The sequence below is a fragment of the Ascaphus truei genome, chromosome 5 (genome assembly GCF_040206685.1).
Source record: "Ascaphus truei isolate aAscTru1 chromosome 5, aAscTru1.hap1, whole genome shotgun sequence".
Taxonomy (NCBI): Eukaryota; Metazoa; Chordata; class Amphibia; order Anura; family Ascaphidae; genus Ascaphus; species Ascaphus truei.
The window spans coordinates 42,021,967-42,044,570 of NC_134487.1; the positions used below are offsets into that span (position 1 = coordinate 42,021,967).

Sequence of the window (22,604 nt, forward strand, 5' to 3'; positions counted from 1 at the left end):
AGTCCCTGTTCCAAAGACCTTACAATCTAATTGGTAGGTAAAAACGTACAGAGATAGTAGGAGGGCATTCTGGTAAGTGCGTCAAGGGGCCAAGCTTTATGTATCATGTGCAGTGGTCGACAAATCACCAAAAAATCTACTCGCCGAACAAAAAAATCTACTCGCCACCTAGTACCACACATGTGATGCTTGGGCCAATAGGAGCTCGCCACGATGTTAAATCCACTCGCCCGGGGCGTGCAAATGTATAGGTTTGTCGAACACTGATCATGTGTATAGTATTTAGCCACAGAGCTTCTTTAAGCAAGTATGTTTTAAGGTGGGTCTTAAAGGTGGATAGAGAGGGTGCTAGTCAGGTATTGAGGGGAAGAGCACTTGCACTACTGGTGTATGACAGAACTTCCAACAGTAATGTGGAAGGAGGTAGTGGGGCCAGGTTTGGGATGAAATATGAGGAGCTCTGTTTTTGACATGTTAAGTTTAAGTCGGTGGAGAGCCATCCAGTATGATATCGCAGAGAGACATTCAGAAATTTTGGTCTGTACAGCAGGTGTAAGGTCAGGGGTTGAAAAGTAAATGTGTGTGTCATCAGCATAGAGGTGATATTTGAACCCAAGAGATGTGTTTAGGTCACCTAGAGAGAGTGTGTACAGAGAAAAGAGGAGAGGTCCCAGGACAGAGCCCTGGGGTACCCCCATAGAGAGTCTATAGAGGAGGAGAAGATGTTAGCAGAAGAGACACTGAAAGTACGATAGGAGAGATAAGAGGAGATCCAGGATAGAGCTTTCTTACGAAAACCAAGAGTATGGAGAATGTGAAGGAGAAGAGGGTGGTCCACAATATCAAATGCTGCAGAGAGGTCGAGTAATATGAGCAGAGTGTAATCACCTCTGTCTTTGGCAGCATGGAGGTCATTAGTTATTTAAGTGAGGGCTTTTTCAGTGGGGTGAGCAGTGCGGAAGCCAAATTGTAGAGTGTCTAGGAGAGAATAGGTGTTGAGAAAATGGAGCAAGCGAGAGAATACAAGACATTCAAGAGTTTAGAGGCAAAAGGCAGGAGGGAGACAGACAAATAGTTAGAAAGAAATGAAGTTTGCTCTTTTTTTTTTAGTAATGGTATGACTGTTTCATGTTTGAAGGAGGAGGGAAAGGTACCAGAGTAGAAAGAGGAGTTAAAAATGTGTGTGAGCATAGGGATTATAGTAGGAGCAAGAGGTTTTAGGAGATGGAAGAGAATGTGGTCAAGAGGGCAAGTGGTAGAGGGATATGAGAAGATCATCAGTGACACATTCTCCTCTGTGATAGCGGAAAAAGAGTCAAGGAAGGCGGGAAGAGAGTTAGGAAGAGGTGTAGGATGGGAGGAAACAGAGGGGATGTCCTGACGTATGGATTCCACATTTTCCCTGAAATAGTCAGCAAAGTCCTGAGGTGAGATGGAGGAGGAAGAAGAGGCAGCTGAGGGTGGTCTTAGTATGGAGTCAAAGACAGAGAAGAGTCGGAGTGTGTTAGACTTGTGCGTGTTGATTAGTAAAGAAAAGTAGGTTTGTTTAGCTTGAGAGGGGGCAGAGTTGAAACAGGATAGCATAAATTTGTTGTGAAGGAACGAGTAAAGGAACGCAGCATGCATGTGCGGAAATGTAGCCAGGGTCTGGGGTTAAAAGGGCGAGAACGGAAGAGAGAAAGTGAGGCATGTAGATCAAGAGAGGAGGATAGGGAAAAGTTGTAGTTCCTGACCAGGTTGTCAGGGTCTGGAGCAGGGCTGTAGGTTAATAGAGCGCAAGATATATTATGTTTAACAGTTCATGCAATGTCTTTATACAGTATATAATGTATAACCCTTTTAAATAATGGAACAATGTATTTGTAATCATAACTCTGTGCCCAGGACATACTTGGTAATGAGAGGTAACTCTCAATGTATTAATTCCTGGTAAAACAGTTTATAAATAAATAAATAAATGTATCTTAAAATAGAAATAGTACACAATTTGAGAATTTCAGACTACCCTTGCATATAATGTAATTATTTTTTTTAAAGAAACTGGCTTCATTTAAAACAAATGTCTTATATTTACAGTAGGCAGTTGCACTGTAGTACTAAAAACAATTATCAATCTAATGCTATAATACATAGGACTCCCTGTATCTGAGAATAGAAAACCTATCATCAGAAAATTTTACAATATCAATTAAACAAGTTGCCATTTTTGCACACAAACAGAATCAGATGAGTTTTAGACTATCCTAAGGTATTCTATATGACTCCTATTATTGTTACTGTATTTAACAATTTAAAAAAAAGTATAAATAAAAGTACCTCCTCCACGTGTTGTTGTTCCTGTAGAAAAAAATAGAAACATTTACACACGTAGGACATATTTTAGAATCAAAATGACACTTTACATTAATTCAGACGTAAACAGGACAATACATAATTCCTATTATTGTTACTTAAGAGTTAAAAAAAATGTAATAAATAACATCACCTCTCCCATTCCTGCTGTTGCTACATTTGCTGGTTTTTCACTACAACATTGCCAGAATATGCCATTTCTTTTGTCCCTCTATCGTAAAACTTTTATACATACCCACAATATTTTCCGACTAGACAATTGCAGCATTTTACTCTCCGGCCTCCCTGCCTTCCAATTCCATACTCTAAAATCTATTCAAAATGCAGCTGCTAGTGTTATCTCTTTATCTTCTAGGGGTATATCCTCAGAAGCGTGCTAAATAAGGGCAGATAACATTACCTTACCTAATTTGGTAACAGAAACAAAAAATGATCGATTGGACTACCACTTCCTGTAGGACAAAGTTGGGGAACTTACCAGTGAAAAACATTAAAAGTCTTTATTACGAACTACATAAAATGGACAAGAACTCCTCCCACGTGTTCCACGCCCACTATGGTGCGTTGTCAAAGCGCCATAGTGGGTGTGAAACACGTGGGAGGAGGAGTTCTTGTCCATTTTATGTAGTTCGTAATAAAGACTTTTAATCTTTTTCACTGGTGAGTTCCCCAACTTTGTCCTACAGCAAGCGGTAGTCCAATCGATCATTTTTTGTTTCTGGTACTATTTGGATCGGAGGACACCACCGGCTCAACCACTGTTGCGGGAGGAGCAGATTAGTGGTGACACCTTGAGAGCACGCAACTCCACACCACAGTACTCGGAAGGAGACGGGGGTAAGGAGAAGCCTCATAGGGGGTCACACAGCCTGGTGGGATTCTAACCTCTCTGTAAGTACCCCACTTCTTAATCCTTGCTTAACCCCATGGTTTTTCTCCCCTCTCCCCGCACATATCTTTATACTTACCGGACATTGCTATTATAAAACTACAGACTGTTATCTGTGATTCAACCACCACTTTGCTTCATGAGCTGATATTCGGTTTTTGTGTTCTATAATTTGGTAACAGACCTTATTTTCCTCCTTTTTAATGATTATCCTCAAGGCTAATGATATGCAAAAGTAAGGTCTATTAGCAAAACCACAAAAAGTAATGTTACCTGGATGAAGGGGGATTACCATAACCTAAAAAAATACACTGCACATGCGCATTGGGAAAGAACGTTATTGGGGAACATTAGTATATTATACTAGTTAGAATATTATATATGTTTAAAAAATTATTTTCTTTTTTACACACAGTGCCTAAACTGTGTGTAATTAAATATTATTTTGGTTACTTCTGTCTCCTTGAAAATCATTTTCTCTTATGTAGATTACTTCTTGTAAACTCATACTTTATACCATAAATTGTATATACATTAGTAGGCCAAATAAACATATCTAACATTCACTTTTATCACTAACCAATATATTAAAATGAATCCCATTTAAAATAAAATAAACAATTAATTTGTAGCTGTGTTTCAGCCATTTATATATTACACCATATATCTGTTAGAAGAACAAGTAATGAAAGGGCTAATTCCTACACTCAGTTCATTCATATGGGTACCACTTAAGACCTTCCTTGTAGGCGATTTTGAGAAATAACTTACTGCTCCTCAGGGTTTAGAGGTAAGGGCAGCTTTCATCAGGTGCTAAATATGGTTACCTTATTAGCATAACCTTACAATTAACGGTGGGCAAAGGATCTCCATTGGTAGATAAAGTCCTCATTACCATATGATTTGCATATGAAGAAACCTAAGGTCCATTAACATTTAAGGTTTCCATTATTTTTAAGAAAAATGGTTGAAAAACATAGCGTTAAGCAGCTTTGGGGATATGCATTACAGATATGGTTATGTTAAAATGAGATAACACCCCCTTAAAATAATTAACGACCTTCTGAAGATCTACCCCATAGAGCGGTCTCTGCCTCTCTACTTCTGAAATCCCTCCAATGGCACCCCATCAAACTCTGCATGAACTAGAAAATTACAATTGAGAGCTCTACATTCTTCTGCCCAGTTTTACATCTCAGCTCTAATCTTCCACTATACCCAATCTTGACCTTTAAACTCAGCTGGAAGCGGTCCCCTCTCTGGTCCACTATTTCACTCATGGCAGCTCACCAGTGATACAATAACATTCGCTAGACCTGTATAACAAATACCTTTGATAGGCAACTAGGCATTTCACTGAATTATCAGGCTAATTCTTTAGAAGTACTCCATGTATCTCCCAAAACGTATATATTGAGCAAGTGTTATTGGAACAAATAATATTTGTTTCACACTCAATATAATCTGATGAGGTTAAAAAATTGAGATTATGATTTCCTGTGTTGCTATTGTTGTTACTTATAGTACTACTATTTAATGTATTATATTGATAACATTACCTGGGACAGTTGGTGTTTTTCCTGTAGAAAAAAAATTGGCACATTTGTATTTGAGAAAAGAAATGCGGGGAATGGAAAATCTTACAGGATCTATGGGATGTATTACATTTTGCCGGGTACAAACATTTTCTTATTAATTGTCAGAATTCATACTACCCGTCAATCCAGTATACACTTTAGAAGAAACGTGTGCTTTATTTATCACTCTACATTCTTAACCGTTGGATAAATCGTACATGGAAGAACCATTACTCCCATCCCTGAAAACGTATTTAAAAAAAGGGGGAAGAAAAAAGTGTGGTACGCTGGCTGAATTTTTCCAGACAGCTTCTTTTCAAAATATTCAATTGTCAATGGGAAGGTTTCCCTTATTTTTAAGAAAAATGGTTGAAAAACATAGCGTTAAGCAGCTTTGGGGATATGCATTACGGATATGGTTATGTTAAAATGAGATAACACCACCTTAAAAAAATTAGCGACCTTCTGAAGATCTACCCCATAGAGCGGTCTCTGCCTCTCTACTTCTGAAATCCCTCCAATGGCACCCCATCAAACTCTGCATGAACTAGAAAATTACAATTGAAAGCTCTACATTCTTCCGCCCAGTTTTACATCTCAGCTCTAATCTTCCACTATACCCAATCTTGACCTTTAAACTCAGCTGGAAGCGGTCCCCTCTCTGGTCCACTGTTTCACTCATGGGAGCTCACCAGTGATACAATAACATTCGCTAGACCTGTATAACAAATACCTATAATAAATAATAATATAATATAATAGGCAACTAGGCATTTCACTGAATTATCAGGCTAATTCTTTAGAAGTACTCCATGTATCTCCCAAAACGTATATATTGAGCAAGCGTTATTGGAACAAATAATATTTGTTTCACACTCAATATAATCTGATGAGGTTAAAAAATTGAGATTATGATTTCCTGTGTTGCTATTGTTGTTACTTATAGTACTACTATTTAATGTATTATATTGATAACATTACCTGGGACAGTTGGTGTTTTTCCTGTAGAAAAAAAATTGGCACATTTGTATTTGAGAAAAGAAATGCGGGGAATGGAAAATCTTACAGGATCTATGGGATGTATTACATTTTGCCGGGTACAAACATTTTCTTATTAATTGTCAGAATTAATACTACCCGTCAATCCAGTATACACTTTAGAAGAAACGTGTGCTTTATTTATCACTCTACATTCTTAACCGTTGGATAAATCGTACATGGAAGAACCATTACTCCCATCCCTGAAAACGTATTTAAAAAAAGGGGGAAGAAAAAAGTGTGGTACGCTGGCTGAATTTTTCCAGACAGCTTCTTTTCAAAATATTCAATTGTCAATGGGAAGTCAACTGGCAGTGTAATACAAATAGAAACATATTTCAAGAACCCTTGTTAGCACCGCTCTGTAATTTGACATCCATGTCACCTTTAGCATGGATTTTGTTATTTCAATACAATGCAAACATGTACAACTTTTTACTATCATTTAAAGTGTTTAAGACAATTATATTCATGTGCAACAAGCTATTTTGCCACTACATTACTTTCTGTTCCCTCCCCTCCTCCTCCGCCTTTCCCCTCTGTCTCTCCCCATATCTCATTCTCCCACCCTTAAGGAACACACAATACGCTCTGCAGTGTGAGGATTAATGGGGGGCAGGAGGGGGAAGTGGGGATTAATGGGGGGCAGGGCAAGATGGGGGGATTAATCAGGGGACTCTGCTCCTTTAATTTGTCTGTGAACATCTCCAATAAAATAATCTCCTGTTATTACTCCCAAGGCATTCACTTTACATTTTGTGCAGAGGTAAGCGCATCATTCAAATATGAACATTATTCTGTGTGTGATTTAGTATTTGCATCTTTTACTTGCCCAGCTATGTTATTTTGCCAACCATTTTATTCCCAAATGACACTAGCTTCAGTAATCTTTGGGGAAAAATGACCCCCTTTTGTTGCAATAATGCATTTTTAATTGGTTGTAGAATTATAAAGGGACACAAATTGAAGTTAAATAAGCTTGTGAGCAGGTTGATATGTTATTGCCCCAATACAGAATTATACAGAGATTGAGGTGCGCTTCCGCTCAGCACTGAGCCCCTACAGCCACAATTAGAGCGGCTTTAGTAGGTGCTCTCCTACGCTTCCGCAAGCGCGCAGAAGCGTAGGTCTTAGGGAAATTTTTAATTTCCCCGTTTGCCGGAGCGAAGGGACGGTCACGTGAGCGGTTCGCCCAATGAGGGCGAACCAGCTCCGTGACGTTACTGGCCCGCACCCATCCCGCCCCCTGATGGCGCGCAGGGAAAGCACCCGCAAGGCCAGGGAAAGCAAACAAATGCATTGCCGCCAGCGCGTGCTCTTATAGTAAGCGCGACGACGACCTAGCGACGGATTGGTCACGATCGCTGGACGTCATCTATATTTAATTTTCCAGCAACGGTTGCCTGACCGTTGCGTCGCCGGCACTATAAGCGTAGCATAACTCACATTTCAACTCCAAAAATGAGGGGATTTTTTTCCATTAGTTCGTTAGAAATGTCGAGTTTAAAATATTTTCTAAACTAGATTATGCATCAAAGTGCAGAAACTTGCCTCAGTTAAGAGGGTTTAAAATTACTTTTACATACTTAGAACCATGTTTGTTTATTGTTTAATAATTACACTTTTACATAACAGAGATATGCAGATAAAATCTTCGCTATCATAGGAGCCAGCAAAATTTTACCTTTACATAACAGATAAGCAGATATATAAAAGCACAAAAAAAAATTCAGGAGTAATAAGAAATCAAATCTACCCCAAACTTCTAAATGCAGATTAACCACTTCGCTACCAAATGAGCCAAGAACATTACCTTGCCAAGCATAGACAGCTCCGCAGGCATCAGAACGGTTAATAAAATGCTGGTAAGAATGATCCAGATTAGCCCACTGCCAAGGTAGTTGTAGTGTGGGTTGGCTAACCTTCAGTACAATAAAAGATAATTGAGCAGTTTATATGGTCATGGGGCCTGTGACAGGGTGAAGTCAACCCCTATCAATTATGCATGGGAAACATATGTCTGAGTGCTTCATCCAGCACTCATAAGGGTTAACTCAGGTGGAAGTTAGGTAATCAGGAAGTAAGCTGACACCTGAGAGCCAGGAAGGAAGATAAGGATCTTGTTACCAGCAGTAGCGGCCTGTCTCAGATGAGAGCACATGGATAGATGTGCTGCTAGCCAGAAGGATACAGCACACTACTTACTGCAGCCAAAGTAAGATTTGTTTCATTTGTTTGCATGACTGCTTAAAAAGACTCTTAAGGTTTGGTTATGGTTTAGCCAGCCAGCCTACTAGCTAGGAATGCTGTGTTAGTCAGTTTTCTCCCAACGAGGAGCAGGATTTATTTGCTTAAAGGGACAGTGTACCCACATGTTATGTTGCTGTGGAGAAATAAAGCCACTGAACGTTTTCATTTATCCTGAAACTATACGTGTGGACTGTTCCCTGACCTCGGCTACAGGCCATCCTACCACAGGTGGTGTCAGAGGTGGGATATTGGACGGGCCCTGTATCTGAAGGGCCACAAACACATACAGACGGGGAAAAAAAAATGGAGACAATTTTTTCTCTGTTCCTTGAGCAACAGCTCCAGCTAGCAGAGAAGCAAGCTGAGCGACAGGCCCAGCAAGATGAGCGACAGGCCCGGCGAGAGGAAAAGCTACTCCAATTGCTGGCCGAAGGCCCAGCCCCAGGTAGACCAGGGATTCCAAATAACCCACCGGTGATGCTGCATAAAATGAAGCCAAACGAAGACCCAGAGGCATTTCTCCTCACTTTTGAAAGGGTAGCCACGGCCCACGGCTGGACAGTTGATTGCTGGGTAACGACTCTGGCTCCACTCCTCATAGGGGAAGCTCAGGCAGCCTACAAGGCTCTTCCAGCAGACGAGGCCATGGACTATCAGCAACTAAAGGCGGCTATTCTGGATCGCCTAGGCCTCACTCCAGAGACCTACCGACAGGGGTTCCGGACAGTCAAATATACAAACAGAGACAGACCCCGGGTCGTAGCCCACCGCTTAGTAGACTTATGTTCCAGGTGGATACAACCGGAAAAACATGACAAGGCAGAGATCCTTGAACAGTTTGTGCTCGAGCTGTTCATACAGATACTGCCCCCCTCCTCCCACTCCTGGGTAAAAAGACACGCTGCATTTTCCCTGGATTCAGCGGTCCGCTTGGTGGAAAACTTCCTGGGCGACGACACCCAACAGGATAGCTGGGAACGGCCGGTGCAAACACCAGTTGCTTCCGGTGATGCTAGAGGCAGGAGGGCAAAGGGGTCTACAACCCGCCAGCTCGGGAGATCCAGTCAACCCGATCGGAAGACCCTTTCCCATCTTGGAGGGTTCCTGGTACAAACTCCCGCAGAGACGCCCATCCTGGGTCCGAGGCCACTGGATCACTCAAGGGAGGCCGCCACCCACAGTATTCCCCGAGAACCTGGACTCCTGTCACCCACACGGTGGAGAGGATAACCCCACCAATCAGAAGGGAGGACCCCATGCAACAGCGGAGAGGTCCAAACACCGAGCCCCGTCGAGAGCTTCCGCTGACGACCGAGGTTGCGGATTCAGGAGATGATGAGATGGACTGTTCATATGGCAGAACCACTGCCACAGCTTGTCTCCGAGGGGACCACAATCCGTGGTTAGTCCCAGCATCTCTGGAGGGGACAAAAGTAAACGCTATGCTGGACTCGGGCTCTGGAAAAACCCTGATCCTAGAGGGCCTAATTCCAAGCAATAGACTATCTTATGACTCTCCTTGGAATATCGAGTGTATCCATGGGGATACAAAGAGATACCCGACGGCGAATGTTCTACTGCGTATCCAGGATCAAGAGGCTAGCCTACTAGTGGGAGTTGCTCCCTGGCTACCTGCTCCTGTTTTACTTGGCCGAGACTGGCCCTACCTCGAAACATTGTTGGCCCCTACTCCTACGGAGCCTACTTCTCTGGTACCGGAGAAGCCCGGAGACTTGTTCCCTTTTCCCCCAGAGATTTTTCCCCGTAGACACCATGTCCCAAAAACACGTAAACAGAGACGTGCGGAAAAAGAGGACTGGTTAAGAAAGGCTGGGACTCTTGGTAACATTAGTCAGCCCAAAGCACTGCATGTCATGGCCGGGGATTACCAGGGTGGGGAACAGATAGACACTGGAATTTTGACAGACCTGGATCTTCCTGACTTCCGTCAGAGGCAGAGGGAGGACCCAGCTCTGGCTAGACAATATGAGAAGGTGGTACAGGTCAACAACAAGATAATGGATGAACAGGGTGTAAAAGTGTTTCCACATTTTGAACTGTTGAATGACATTCTATATCGTGTGAATAAGGTTACACAAACAGGGGAGGTCATTCGACAGATGCTAGTCCCTAAAGGGTTGATTAAAACGGTGTTCACCCTAGCCCATACTCTCCCATGGGGTGGTCATTTGGGCAGAGATAAAACCACGGACCGCATCTCGTCCCGGTTTTACTGGCCAGGCATACATGGTGACATCATGAAACTATGTGAGACATGTCCTGAATGCCAGTTAACTAGCCAAAAAGGACAGAAGCCGGCTCCCTTGGTTCCTCTGCCCTTGGTAGCTGTCCCATTCGAGAGAATTGGGGTAGATCTGGTCGGACCTTTAGAACCCTCTGCGAAGGGACATAAATTTATACTCGTTGTGGTAGATTATGCCACCAGATATCCTGAGGCCTTCCCTCTGAGATCAGCCACTGCTAAACAGGTTGCTCACAGGCTGTTAGAACTGTTCTCTAGGGTAGGACTTCCACAAGTAATGTTAATTGACCAGGGAACAAATTTCATGGCAAAGTTAATGCAGGATGTCCTGAAGTTATTGGAGGTAAAATCCGTCCGGACCTCAGTCTACCATCCTCAGACTGATGGATTGGTAGAGAGGTTTAACCGTACTTTAAAAACCATGCTTAGGAAGTTTGTGGACACTGAAAAGCGAGCTTGGGATGAACTTCTCCCTTTCCTGTTGTTTGCGGTACGAGAAGTTCCCCAATCATCCACAGGCTTCTCCCCGTTTGAGCTCCTATATGGACGCCAACCTCGGGGTATTCTCGACCTACTGAAGGAATCCTGGGAAGAGGAGCCCTCCCCCTCCAAGAATACAATTCAGTATGTCATAGACCTTAGAAATCGCCTGGACATGATAGGTCGGTTTGCTAAGGAAAACCTCAAATCTGCTCAAGAATGTCAAGAAAGGCAGTATAACCAAAATGCTCGCTTGAGGGTCTTCCAACCTGGGGACCAAGTGATGCTACTACTACCGACATCAGAGAGTAAACTCCTTGCGAAGTGGCAGGGTCCTTTCCAAGTTCTCCGCCGCACCGGGGAGGTGAACTATGAGATCTCTCAACCAGGGTCCAGGAAGGGTAAACAAATCTAACACGTGAACCTCCTGAAACCCTAGAAAACGATGAGATCGCTGTTCATCCACCCTCGGGAAGGAGAGACAGATTTGGGTCCGCAGCTTCCAAAGGGTAGTACGTACAATGACCATCAGGTTCCCATGGGGGGGCAGTTAACAACGGAACAAAGGTCAGACCTACTAGAATTATGTGACCAGTTCCCAGATGTTTTTTCGGAGCTGCCAGGGCAGACTAATTTAGTGTCCCATAGGATTGAGACAGAACCTGGCGTAAAAGTACGGTCCCGTCCCTATAGATTGCCAGAGGGCCGAAAAGACCTGGTAGAGAGGGAGATAATAGACATGTTGGAATTGGGCGTGATCGAGGAGTCCCACAGCGAATGATGTAGCCCTATCGTGTTGGTCCCTAAACCAGATGGGAAGGTGAGGTTTTGCGTGGATCTGCGAAAGGTAAATGCTGTATCCAGATTTGATGCATATCCAATGCCTAGGGTGGATGAATTGCTTGACTCGCTTGGTAAAGCAGAGTATATCTCTACCCTAGATTTCACAAAAGGATATTGGCAGATACCTCTAGCGGAAGAATCCAAATGCAAAACTGCCTTCGCCACCCCTCTCGGGTTATACCAATTCGTCACTATGCCATTTGGGTTACATGGGGGTCCAGCCACATTCCAAAGGTTAATGGACAAGGTACTACGACCCCATAGGGCATATGCCGCGGCCTACTTGGATGACATTGTCATCTATAGCAGACACTGGCAGTCTCATATAAAAAGGTTAAGGGCAGTCCTAACGTCCTTAAGAGAAGCAGGGCTCACTGCAAATCCCAAAAAATGTGCCCTGGGTAAATCCACTACAAAGTACTTGGGCTATGCTGTTGGGGGAGGATAGTAAGGCCACTAGCTAGCAAGGTGGCCGCCATAAAGGAAGTCCCCACCCCACAGACAAAGACACAGGTCCGCTCCCTTTTGGGGTTAGCAGGGTATTACCGGCGGTTTATCCCCAATTTTTCAGAAATATCTGCACCCCTAACAGATCTGACAAAAAAGAGTGCCTCGACCCAAGTTAAATGGTCTTGGGAGTGCCAAGACGCCTTTGACATGCTAAAAAAGTGCCTGTCAGAGGGCCCCGCTCTTCGGAGCCCAGATTTTAAAGAGCCCTTCATCATCCAGACGGATGCCTCAGAGGTAGGACTGGGAGCAGTGCTGTCTCAGCAATTTGATGGTGTTGAACACCCCATACTGTTCATCAGCCGGAAGCTGTTCCCAAGGGAAGTGAGGTATTCCATTATTGAGAAGGAGTGCCTCGCGGTAAAATGGGCAATTGAGGCCTTGAGACATTATGTCGCTGGAGTACACTTCACCTAGTCACTGACCATGCGCCCTTGAAGTGGTTAAACACCATGAAGGACACAAATCCAAGGTTGACCAGGTGGTATATGGCCCTCCAACCCTTCTCTTTTGATATTCAGCATAGACCTGGAAAGGACCATGGAAATGCTGATTTTTTGTCAAGAGAAGGAGTGGAGGGTCGGGCTTCAGCCGTGTGGGACACTAGCCACACACAAACAGGGGAGGTATGTGACAGGGTGAAGTCAACCCCTATCAATTATACATGGGAAACATATGTCTGAGTGCTTCATCCAGCACTCATAAGGGTTAACTCAGGTGGAAGTTAGGTAATCAGGAAGTAAGCTGACACCTGAGAGCCAGGAAGGTAGATAAGGATCTTGTTACCAGCAGTAGCGGCCTGTCTCAGATGAGAGCACATGGATAGATGTGCTGCTAGCCAGAAGGATACAGCACACTACTTACTGCAGCCAAAGTAAGATTTGTTTCATTTGTTTGCATGACTGCTTAAAAAGACTCTTAAGGTTTGGTTATGGTTTAGCCAGCCAGCCTACTAGCTAGGAATGCTGTGTTAGTCAGTTTTCTCCCAACGAGGAGCAGGATTTATTTGCTTAAAGGGACAGTGTACCCGCATGTTATGTTGCTGTGGAGAAATAAAGCCACTGAACGTTTTCATTTATCCTGAAACTACACATGTGGACTGTTCCCTGACCTCGGCTACAGGCCGTCCTGCCACAGGGCCTTATCTGAAAACGAAAAACGTTCCTGCTGGATGGAAATGTAAACCCTGCCCGTCTCAATTTAGGAAAGATTTTGCAAGCACTTAACCTATCCACGCCTAACGGCAATTACGAACCTCTCTTGTAGATAAAGTAAATAAATGCACTTCAGTTTTGAAGCCACTGATCCTGTAAGTTGCACAGCCACATTCAAAATTCCTCTCCTGAGGCTTCTCTTAACTGCTTTATCTGGAGTCAGAACCTACAAAGAAAATGCTATTCCCTCCGGTAATATTTTGTCCAGTGTAATAAATAATTGACATAGTTGAAGGCTTCTTAGCCTCGTAAGGCTCAATGTATTGTATCTGTTTTATTTAAGGTACTGGGGAAAAAAAGTGATTTTACAATAGATTTCCTGATCTGCAGTTCTTAGTTGGAACAAAAAAGTTGTACCGTGTGAAAGAATATTAGCTGAAATTGTACCTTGAAATGATTTATTCTTATGTTTTTTTTTTTTAAAGTGGGGCTGGGGGTGGGGTTAGGTGGCGAGTAGCTTTTTTGGTTGGGTGAGTAGCTTTTTGGGTATTTTGTCAAGCCGTGTGTGTGTATATATATATATATATATATATATCTTTGTGACTCTATATTTCTCCCCTTTTTTTCTCCCTGCTGTCTATGCTTGCTGCAGGGGCGAGCCATTATTCCACACAGCCAATGAATTCCCCTGCATGGCTGAGCTGTGAGCCCTCACTGTCACTGCAGCAGCTCCATAGGAATGGCTTGTGTGTGTGTGTGTGTGTGTGTGTGTGCGTGCGTGCGTGTGTGTGTGTGTGTGTGTATATGTGTTTTTTTTTATTTATTTATAAAAATGTTTTACCAGGAAGTAATACATTGAGAGTTACCTCTCATTTTCAAGTATGTCCTGGGCATTGAGTTATAACAATACTCCACTTACTGTGCACATCATAACTGGAACAGTCTACAGGGGACTCCCAGAGCCGCCACCAGTATAAGTTCTTTCAAAACTAAAGCTGTCTCATATTTGAATCTAGTCCGTAACTGTTAAATATGCCTATAACATATATTACCTCATACTGTGCATGCAACATCTTGTATATAAGGTATAACCCTGCTCACTTAATGTAACTATGTATTTGGAATCATGTATCTGTCATCATAACTCTGTGCCCAGGACATACTTGAAAATGAGAGATAATTCTCAATGTATTACTTCCTGGTAAAACATTTTATAAATAAATAAACATTAAAAGAACAGCGGCTATACAGTCAATTCACAGACATTTCATGGACAGATAGATGTTGGAAAATTTGGTACAGGGGATAAAAGGGCTGGTGAGTTTCAGATTGAAATAGAGAAGCTTTAACATCACCAAACATCAGCGAACTGCAGCAAATGGCTCACACCCTTTGGTTGCCCTTCGACTGCACCAAAGGCTGTCCACCTTTTGGGCTACGCAGATGTACACTGAAGGGGTTCAGATTAAATGTAGCTGTGAATACAAAATTCTTTGTGTCCTTTTGGCTCATTAACTTTCCAGTGAGTATTGTTGGAATTTTGTATAACATGCTCATTTTTTACGTTTTAATTTTTTTAATTCTTTAAAACTCAAAGTAATAAACAGCGTCTATAAACGCTTAAAAATAATAATTATTAACTTTTATTATGAGGACCAGCACCTTCTTCAAAAAAGCACACAGTATATTTATATAATTATATATATATTTAAATTAAAACTGAAAATTGAGTCAATACCGTTGTCTTGCATGCCTGTACCAATGGTGGTGTCTTGCATTGTGATAACTAAAAAAAAAACAGTTTTAAAAAGTATTATTTCAGAACGTAACTTCATTTTAGGGCTAACATATTTTTTACTATGCGTTTAGTATAACTATAAATAAAGACATACAATACAATACAATGTACTTGTAATAATCTTTTTCTGTAACTTAAACACTGTATTTCTTGTATATTGAAGCAAAACTTTAATAAGTAATACTTTGGTCTCTGATAGAACTATTGCAGGCTTTGTAGAGAGTAATTTACATTTTTGGACATATTTTGCTATAACGGATTTGAAAAATTAATTACGTTTATTACAAAACTATCAACGTTTCGGCTTTCAACAGAGCCTTTTCTCAAGATACCCATAAGTGTACAGAACATATCCTTAAATACCCTTCCCCTAATGCCGTGCTAACGCCAAAAAGCGTGGGCAAAGAAGCTGTCGCTCACCCCTGCCTTTTCTCAGCCTCCAAAATAGACAACGGACTGCACAGGATGTTTGAAAAAAAAAAAAAACACTTAGAAAAAAAGATGTTTGTATGTGTATATGTATATATATATATTAGTATATTAGTTAAGTTATGGTGGGTGAAAAAAAGTGACAAAAAACCCTCCACTGTAAGGTATATATATATATATATATATATATATATATATATATATATATATATATGTAACGGTATTTGTGACTTGGCCTGACCCACCCAATCTCACATTGGCCCCTGTGGTCTAACCAGTCCCCCATTACAGTGTGTAGTGTCTGGTGGTGCACCTGTTGGCAACAGGACTCCTGAGTCTCCCGCATGATGGTGTGTGGGGAGGACCCATCCAGACAGGCAGCTGAGGTAGTGTGCTGAGTCCTACCTAGTTCCAGTGCAGCGCCTCCACCTCATCAGGGTCCCTTCGGTCTCTTGGGGATGGTCCTGGTGAGGAACTCCTCGGTGGTGCAGCCCCCTGTGCAATCACTTGACTCTCACACACGGGGGTTTCTGTAATCAGCTTCATCTTTATTGATACGGTGGGCCTTGGCTGCCCTCCACAATGGGGTGTAACTAGCCCTTCATTGTGCCCGTGCTTCCCTTCAAAAGGTATGTCTCCTAGATCAGGGATTCCCTATCCCAGCCGGGATATCTTTACTCTGTGCCAGGTCCCTGAACACAGACTCCTACTGCAGCTATTAGAACATAACTGTCTCAACTACTTGAACTTGAACTACTCCTTCACTTAGAACTAACAGAACTCTCGCAGAACTGTGGTAGAACTACTCATAACTTCAGATCAGCTAGAACTAGACTAACTCTTAGACACAGTGCTGTGCCTTATGTACACTCTGGGGGCTGACACAACTCTGACATCACCAACCAGGGAGTCAGAGTCTGTAACCACTCCCATCCTTACACAGGGCACATCACCAGGGTGTGAGGGAAAACCTCCATGATTACTGCTGGCATGCCCACACTTACCAGGCCTTACTGCCAGCAGGAGAGATGACTGTAGGCATTTTACATGACCGCTACATTCTCCCCCTGGTGAATCCCATCGTCCTCGCTGGGACCTAAATTTGTATACCTTCTTCCAGGAAGCACTGTAACACAAAAACATAATTAGAACATCTTACAAATTTTCATAATGCACACACACAAAATGTCTACAGTACACTTCCGCCAAGCCCGCCCCGACCAGCAGCCACGAACCCGCGTAATGCATAGTACCTCCTAAAAGTAGTGACTAGGGTCAGGTTTTCTTACCTCCCTACCCCCCATATCCAGGACCGTGACAGAATAATGCCGTGGCAGTCCCCTCTCGGGCCTATAGGTCACCTTATGTTTGTATATATTTCTACCTATGCCCCATATGCGTACCAAGTGCTCTATCCTGTCCTCTGCCTTCTTTCCTGTCACTGCACTCCCCTTGCTTACCAAGTGCATCTCAATGGACTCCCTGAGCCACCTCCCTCTATTGGCCTCTATCTCGTCCATTAGGGGCTCAGGGACATACGGGTACTCCAACCCGTGGGATGATTTATAACGAGCCATTATGGCCCATTCGGCCCTGCTAATTCGGGTCAGGTCAGCCCTACCTGCCCTCCCAGGTAACACCCATGACAGGGGTTCGTCAGGATCCACAGGATCGGACAATATGTCAGGACCCATGGGCGTTATTTCCCTGTGCTCAATCTGAAGCCACCGCTCCTGCAGCTCTCTATCCCTTTGCTCAGGGGTGAACTCTCCCGCAGCCCACCAGTAGTCTACTACATCCTCTCGCCGGATGAGGAACCGAGTGCGGTCCATCCATGCCGAATACCCTTCAAAGAGTGGGGCCCACCAACGGTGTTCTCTGAACTTATGCGACTCCCCTGAATCGCTCTCATCACCCTGGGAGAATACCCCTGATGTCCGTGCTGATCGCGGTACAGACCACCTTGATGATCCCGGTGCCTTTTTCACTGGGGCGGGAGCCACAGGAGGCAACCACCGGCCTACCGCGGCCTTACCCAACTCTCCCCCTCCCCGAGAGATGCCCTCTGTAGCGCAACTGCGCAGTCTCTCCCCAGTCCATTTTTCCTCCTCCCCCAAAGGTACGTCCATAAGTTCCAGACTAGGCGGTGAACCCGGGGACCGTGTGATTGGGGTAGGGGCTCTACCTAGGGCATGGGGTTGGGCATACAGGCAAACGAGGGGCCGCCACGGGGCTACGACCCGTTCCCGGCTGTCCGTGGATAACTCCAATGAGGATACCTCACCCTCTTCAGTCCTCGGATCACCCATCCAGCTCTTGGGCCCTTGAGGTGATCGGGGACCTTCCCCCGATCGCCGAAGAGTCGCTGCTTCCTCTCCAGGAGTTCCGCCGTCGCCACCGGAAGTGATGTCCTCCCCGGAACCGGAAACGTCGCCATCTTGGGTTGGACCCCCATGCGGGATCTCTTCCTCAATGACGACATCCGGAAGCTCCGCCGTCGTCCTTACCGGTAGTGATGCCGTCTCTCCACGTGCGCCTCGGGCCTGGCACGGCCCTTCCAGCGCTGCGCTGTCTGCTGGGACAAGGTAAGTGATGGGGCTGCTTTGCTTACCAGTCCGCAGGGGTGTAGGTGTCTCTCTCCCGTCGCCACCAGGTCTGGGGGCGGCGGGACTCCGTCTCTCGGCTCGCCGATCTGCGGGGGACGCCCTGTTCTCCAGACTGCTACTCACCCCACGGGGTGTCGTCCATCCTTGTTCCTTTTTAGGCCCCGACTTTGCCACCGCTAGCTCACGGAGATCCTCGTCGGAGTAGTCTCCCTTCCCTGATCTAGGGGTCACCGAGCGTGGTGAAAGTCTTTTCTCTGCGCGGTCGGGGGGTGACCCGACCATCTCGGTTGCTGCTGACCCAGCCGATTTGACCGGCTCCAGTCCCCTTTCTCCGGGACTCGCACGGCTGATCCATAGTGCGCCAGGGGACTCGGCGGAGCGCCTAGCCATATCCCCCGGGGGGTCAGCAGGTTGAATGGGTATAAATGTGGGCATGGGCCACAAATATAATGTCCCGCAGTGTGGGCAACGTGCCGCTGTATTGACAGTGCCTCCGGGCAGCCCGCATTGAAGGCAGAGCCCGACCACCGTCTCGGTGTTTGCCACCCTGACTACTAGTAGCCCGCCGGGTACTGAGTAGGGCTGGGTGGATACCATCGTGCCCACAGTGGAGGAGCAGGCCATTCTTGGACTAGGAGCCACCTTCTGTGTGGGTCTTTCCAGGTCAGTGGTTCCTCGCAACTGAGTGGTGGAAGTTGCTGGATCCGCCACTCCCTGCTTCGGCTCCTCCCTCCTCTGACAGAGCTGGAACCCGCCTCCAGGGGTTGCAATGATGGGCGGGTCCCACAGGGGAATATCATGCCCCTTAATTAAGGCCGCGCCTTTCTCAGTCCTTGTGGGCGCGGTCTGTGTTTTGGCGCCAGTTTCCCCACAAGGGTGGGGGTCTTTTCCCGCGGCTAGTTCCCGCCTTCTCCTGGCAGCCGCCCTTTGTGCAAGATAGCCATCCTTTTTGCACTGCACCTCCGCGGCTGGAACTACTTCTTGTAGTGGCGCCGTTTGTATATCAATCCCTGGGCCCAGTGGGTGCATTCCCACAGGCCACAATTGAAAGTCACTCCCCCTGGTTGAAATCAGGGGAGGGTCCCATAGACTAAGCGGTTGACTCAGCACAGGGGCTGAGTGAGTCACTGTCCATGAAGGCGCAGCCATAGCTTTCGCGCCATGCCCCCCATCAGGGCGGGGCTCTGCTGTTCGCGCCATTCCCGGCCAGCTTTTTGCAAGTCCTGCAGCCGCCACGTTTTCTGTGACTGGCCCACGCGGTCTCCCTAGCAAGCGGGAGCCGCCATTTTGGGTATCTTTTGAGTCTGAATTGTCAGTGTCTTTTCTTGATGAGGTAGCATTTACTTGGTTGTGCGTCCACTGACATTCATCCTCACTGTGCTCCATCCCCATTATCTCAATGTCCTCACACTCCTCAAGGGGGGCACCTCGGTGTCCCAGACAGGACAAAAACGGGGCAGCCACCGCCTTCGCTCCACTCCAGAGCAGATTAGTTAAAGACAGCTCAGCGACAGTTTGCTCTTCAGTGGGGCGCACGCCACGGGTGCCTTCCCCATCAGCCTCTGATCGACATTTTGGGTTCTCCGCACCGCGCGGATCCTCCATTTCTTGGGTTGCCATACTCTCGTACCAATTATCGTACATGGGGCTCCACTCTGCGGGGCAGCCACCACACCAGTACAATAAAGATTTGCTTCAGATGCACCACCACATGTGTACCTGATCTAGGCGGACTCATGTTGCACTACCTCAGGCTAGGCTCACTCTCTCAGTGTCTGCTGTAACTCCTTCCTCCCAGTCTGTGCTCCCTATGGTAAGTGTCTGGAATGGGCTAGAGTACTCTGGCTCTGCCATGCAGTACTTGGGGCGTCTACCTGTCTTGGTTAGCCTAGCGCAGACCCTCTCCAGGATTTCTGACCACGTTAACAGGCTATCCCTTCTGGCATCCTACCAACTAGCACTACCTCAAGGTGACTAGGACAGCTATAGCCCGGCTCCAAACCCCTCACTCCTTTCAGGCCCCTAGGTCGTCCCTGCGAACTGACATATCCCGCCAGCCCCTGACCACCCCTAGGTCCGTCCCTACGCAGCACAGAGTGGCAGCAGACACTCTCCCTGTTTCCCAGTGTGCCTAGCTAGAGCCTGTCCTGTTGACAGATCTGATCTCAGCAGCTTGCCTCCAAATGTAACGGTATTTGTGACTTGGCCTGACCCACCCAATCTCACATTGGCCCCTGTGGTCTAACCAGTCCCCCATTACAGTGTGTAGTGTCTGGTGGTGCACCTGTTGGCAACAGGACTCCTGAGTCTCCCGCATGATGGTGTGTGGGGAGGACCCGTCCAGACAGGCAGCTGAGGTAGTGTGCTGAGTCCTACCTAGTTCCAGTGCAGCGCCTCCACCTCATCAGGGTCCCTTCGGTCTCTTGGGGATGGTCCTGGTGAGGAACTCCTCGGTGGTGCAGCCCCCTGTGCAATAACTTGACTCTCACTCACGGGGGTTTCTGTAATCAGCTTCATCTTTATTGATACGGTGGGCCTTGGCTGCCCTCCACAATGGGGTGTAACTAGCCCTTCATTGTGCCCGTGCTTCCCTTCAAAAGGTATGTCTCCTAGATCAGGGATTCCCTATCCCAGCCGGGATATCTTTACTCTGTGCCAGGTCCCTGGACACAGACTCCTACTGTAGCTATTAGAACATAACTGTCTCAACTACTTGAACTTGAACTACTCCTTCACTTAGAACTAACAGAACTCTCGCAGAACTGTGGTAGAACTACTCATAACTTCAGATCAGCTAGAACTAGACTAACTCTTAGACACAGTGCTGTGCCTTATGTACACTCTGGGGGCTGACACAACTCTGACATCACCAACCAGGGAGTCAGAGTCTGTGACCACTCCCATCCTTACACAGGGCACATCACCAGGGTGTGAGGGAAAACCTCCATGATTACTGCTGGCATGCCCACACTTACCAGGCCTTACTGCCAGCAGGAGAGATGACTGTAGGCATTTTACATGACTGCTACATATATATATATATATATATATATATATATATATATATATATATATATATATATAAACACGGCGTGTTTTGAGATGGCACTCAACAGCTTACAACAATGACACGTGGCCCTACGTGTTTCATCAGTCTACACTGACTGATGAAACACGTAGGGTCACGTGTCATTGTTGTAAGCTGTTGAGTGCCATCTCAAAACACGCCGGAGAAGTGAAGCTGCAGTCCGTTTGGAGCACTAGGTCATTTTCAACCTAAGGATCTCTTGTTGACGGGTGGGGAGTTGCCGGAGGACACCACTCCATAGTGCAACACCACGAGCTAGGAAGAGGAGTGACGACATCCCAGAGAATTGCAAGCGGAGCAGCGGCTGATCAGAGCAGTTTTGGAGCATGAGTTGTACTCATACAATGCCTTTAACACTCGGATGTTTGTGAGTTTTGACTTGTATTGTCCAAATTTTATTAAATCTTTTCAAATGTTATCACACAAGGATCGGGCGCGTTATATATATATATATATATATATATATATATATATATATATATATATATATATATATATATATATATGTAGTAGCCAGTATATCCCCAGGGCTACTAATACTCTGCCTAACACTTAAGTCCTGGTACAAGCACAGGCAGTGTTAGGGTTAAATCTGCCCATATCTTGCTGCAGTAAACAACTCCCTTGATTGACAGAGGTGTGGTCCTAAGGCCTGGGTACTACCATATCTGTAGCTCAGACCTAGGACCCTCCCCTGGATACAAAAGGGCCTAAATTCTAGTCGGTTCTGTGCAGAGTTGGAAGTGAGGAGCCAGAGCTCTGGTTCTCCTTTCATCCCCTCCCTCAGGGGAGTGGGATCAGCTACTCCACATTCCACCAGGAAGTGTGAGAGTCAGGGATAGACCATAGGGGCCAAGAGAGCAGCAAGCTGTGAAGTGATCTTCTTCTGGGTTATGTAGGGTCCAGTGGAAGTGAGTCTCTCTTGCTGAGAAAGACAATGCTGTGATGTGCTGTGAAGAAATAAACACCAAGTTGCTGTTACAGTATATTCTCCTGCCTGAGGCTGCAGTTTCTTCAGGGAGGGAGTGAATGTTTTCCACAGGGGACTGCACCAATTCCTATAGGCCCTGTGGGAATGGAGGCGCTTTACCAGTGAGAAAGAACCACCCAGCACTGAAAGCCTGTCCTGTTAATCCCCAAAAAACACCGGAGGATGCTCAGGGCCTTCCTGTGAACCAACAGGTAGCACCATCACCAGATTAGCGCAGTGATATATGTATATATATATATATATATATATATATATTCCCTGCTACATGTGTATGATCAGTCCATACCAAGTGTAACAAACCACAAAAGTGACCAATAAAAGCAACATATTTCAGGGGTT

At 45.4% G+C, this 22,604-nt stretch overlaps 1 protein-coding gene across 1 annotated transcript in view; it reads right to left on the bottom strand.

The window, feature by feature from the left end:
* Positions 1 to 22,604, bottom strand: part of MUC19 (mucin 19, oligomeric) — a 203,173-nt gene that overhangs the window by 16,845 nt on the left and 163,724 nt on the right. Inside the window, exons 108-111 of the mRNA XM_075599071.1 lie at positions 15,092 to 15,139; positions 5,800 to 5,820; positions 4,801 to 4,821; positions 2,317 to 2,337 (exon numbers count right to left, since the gene is read on the bottom strand). Of these exons, the coding sequence (XP_075455186.1) occupies positions 2,317 to 2,337; positions 4,801 to 4,821; positions 5,800 to 5,820; positions 15,092 to 15,139 (111 nt within the window). The remainder of the gene's footprint in view (positions 1 to 2,316; positions 2,338 to 4,800; positions 4,822 to 5,799; positions 5,821 to 15,091; positions 15,140 to 22,604) is intronic.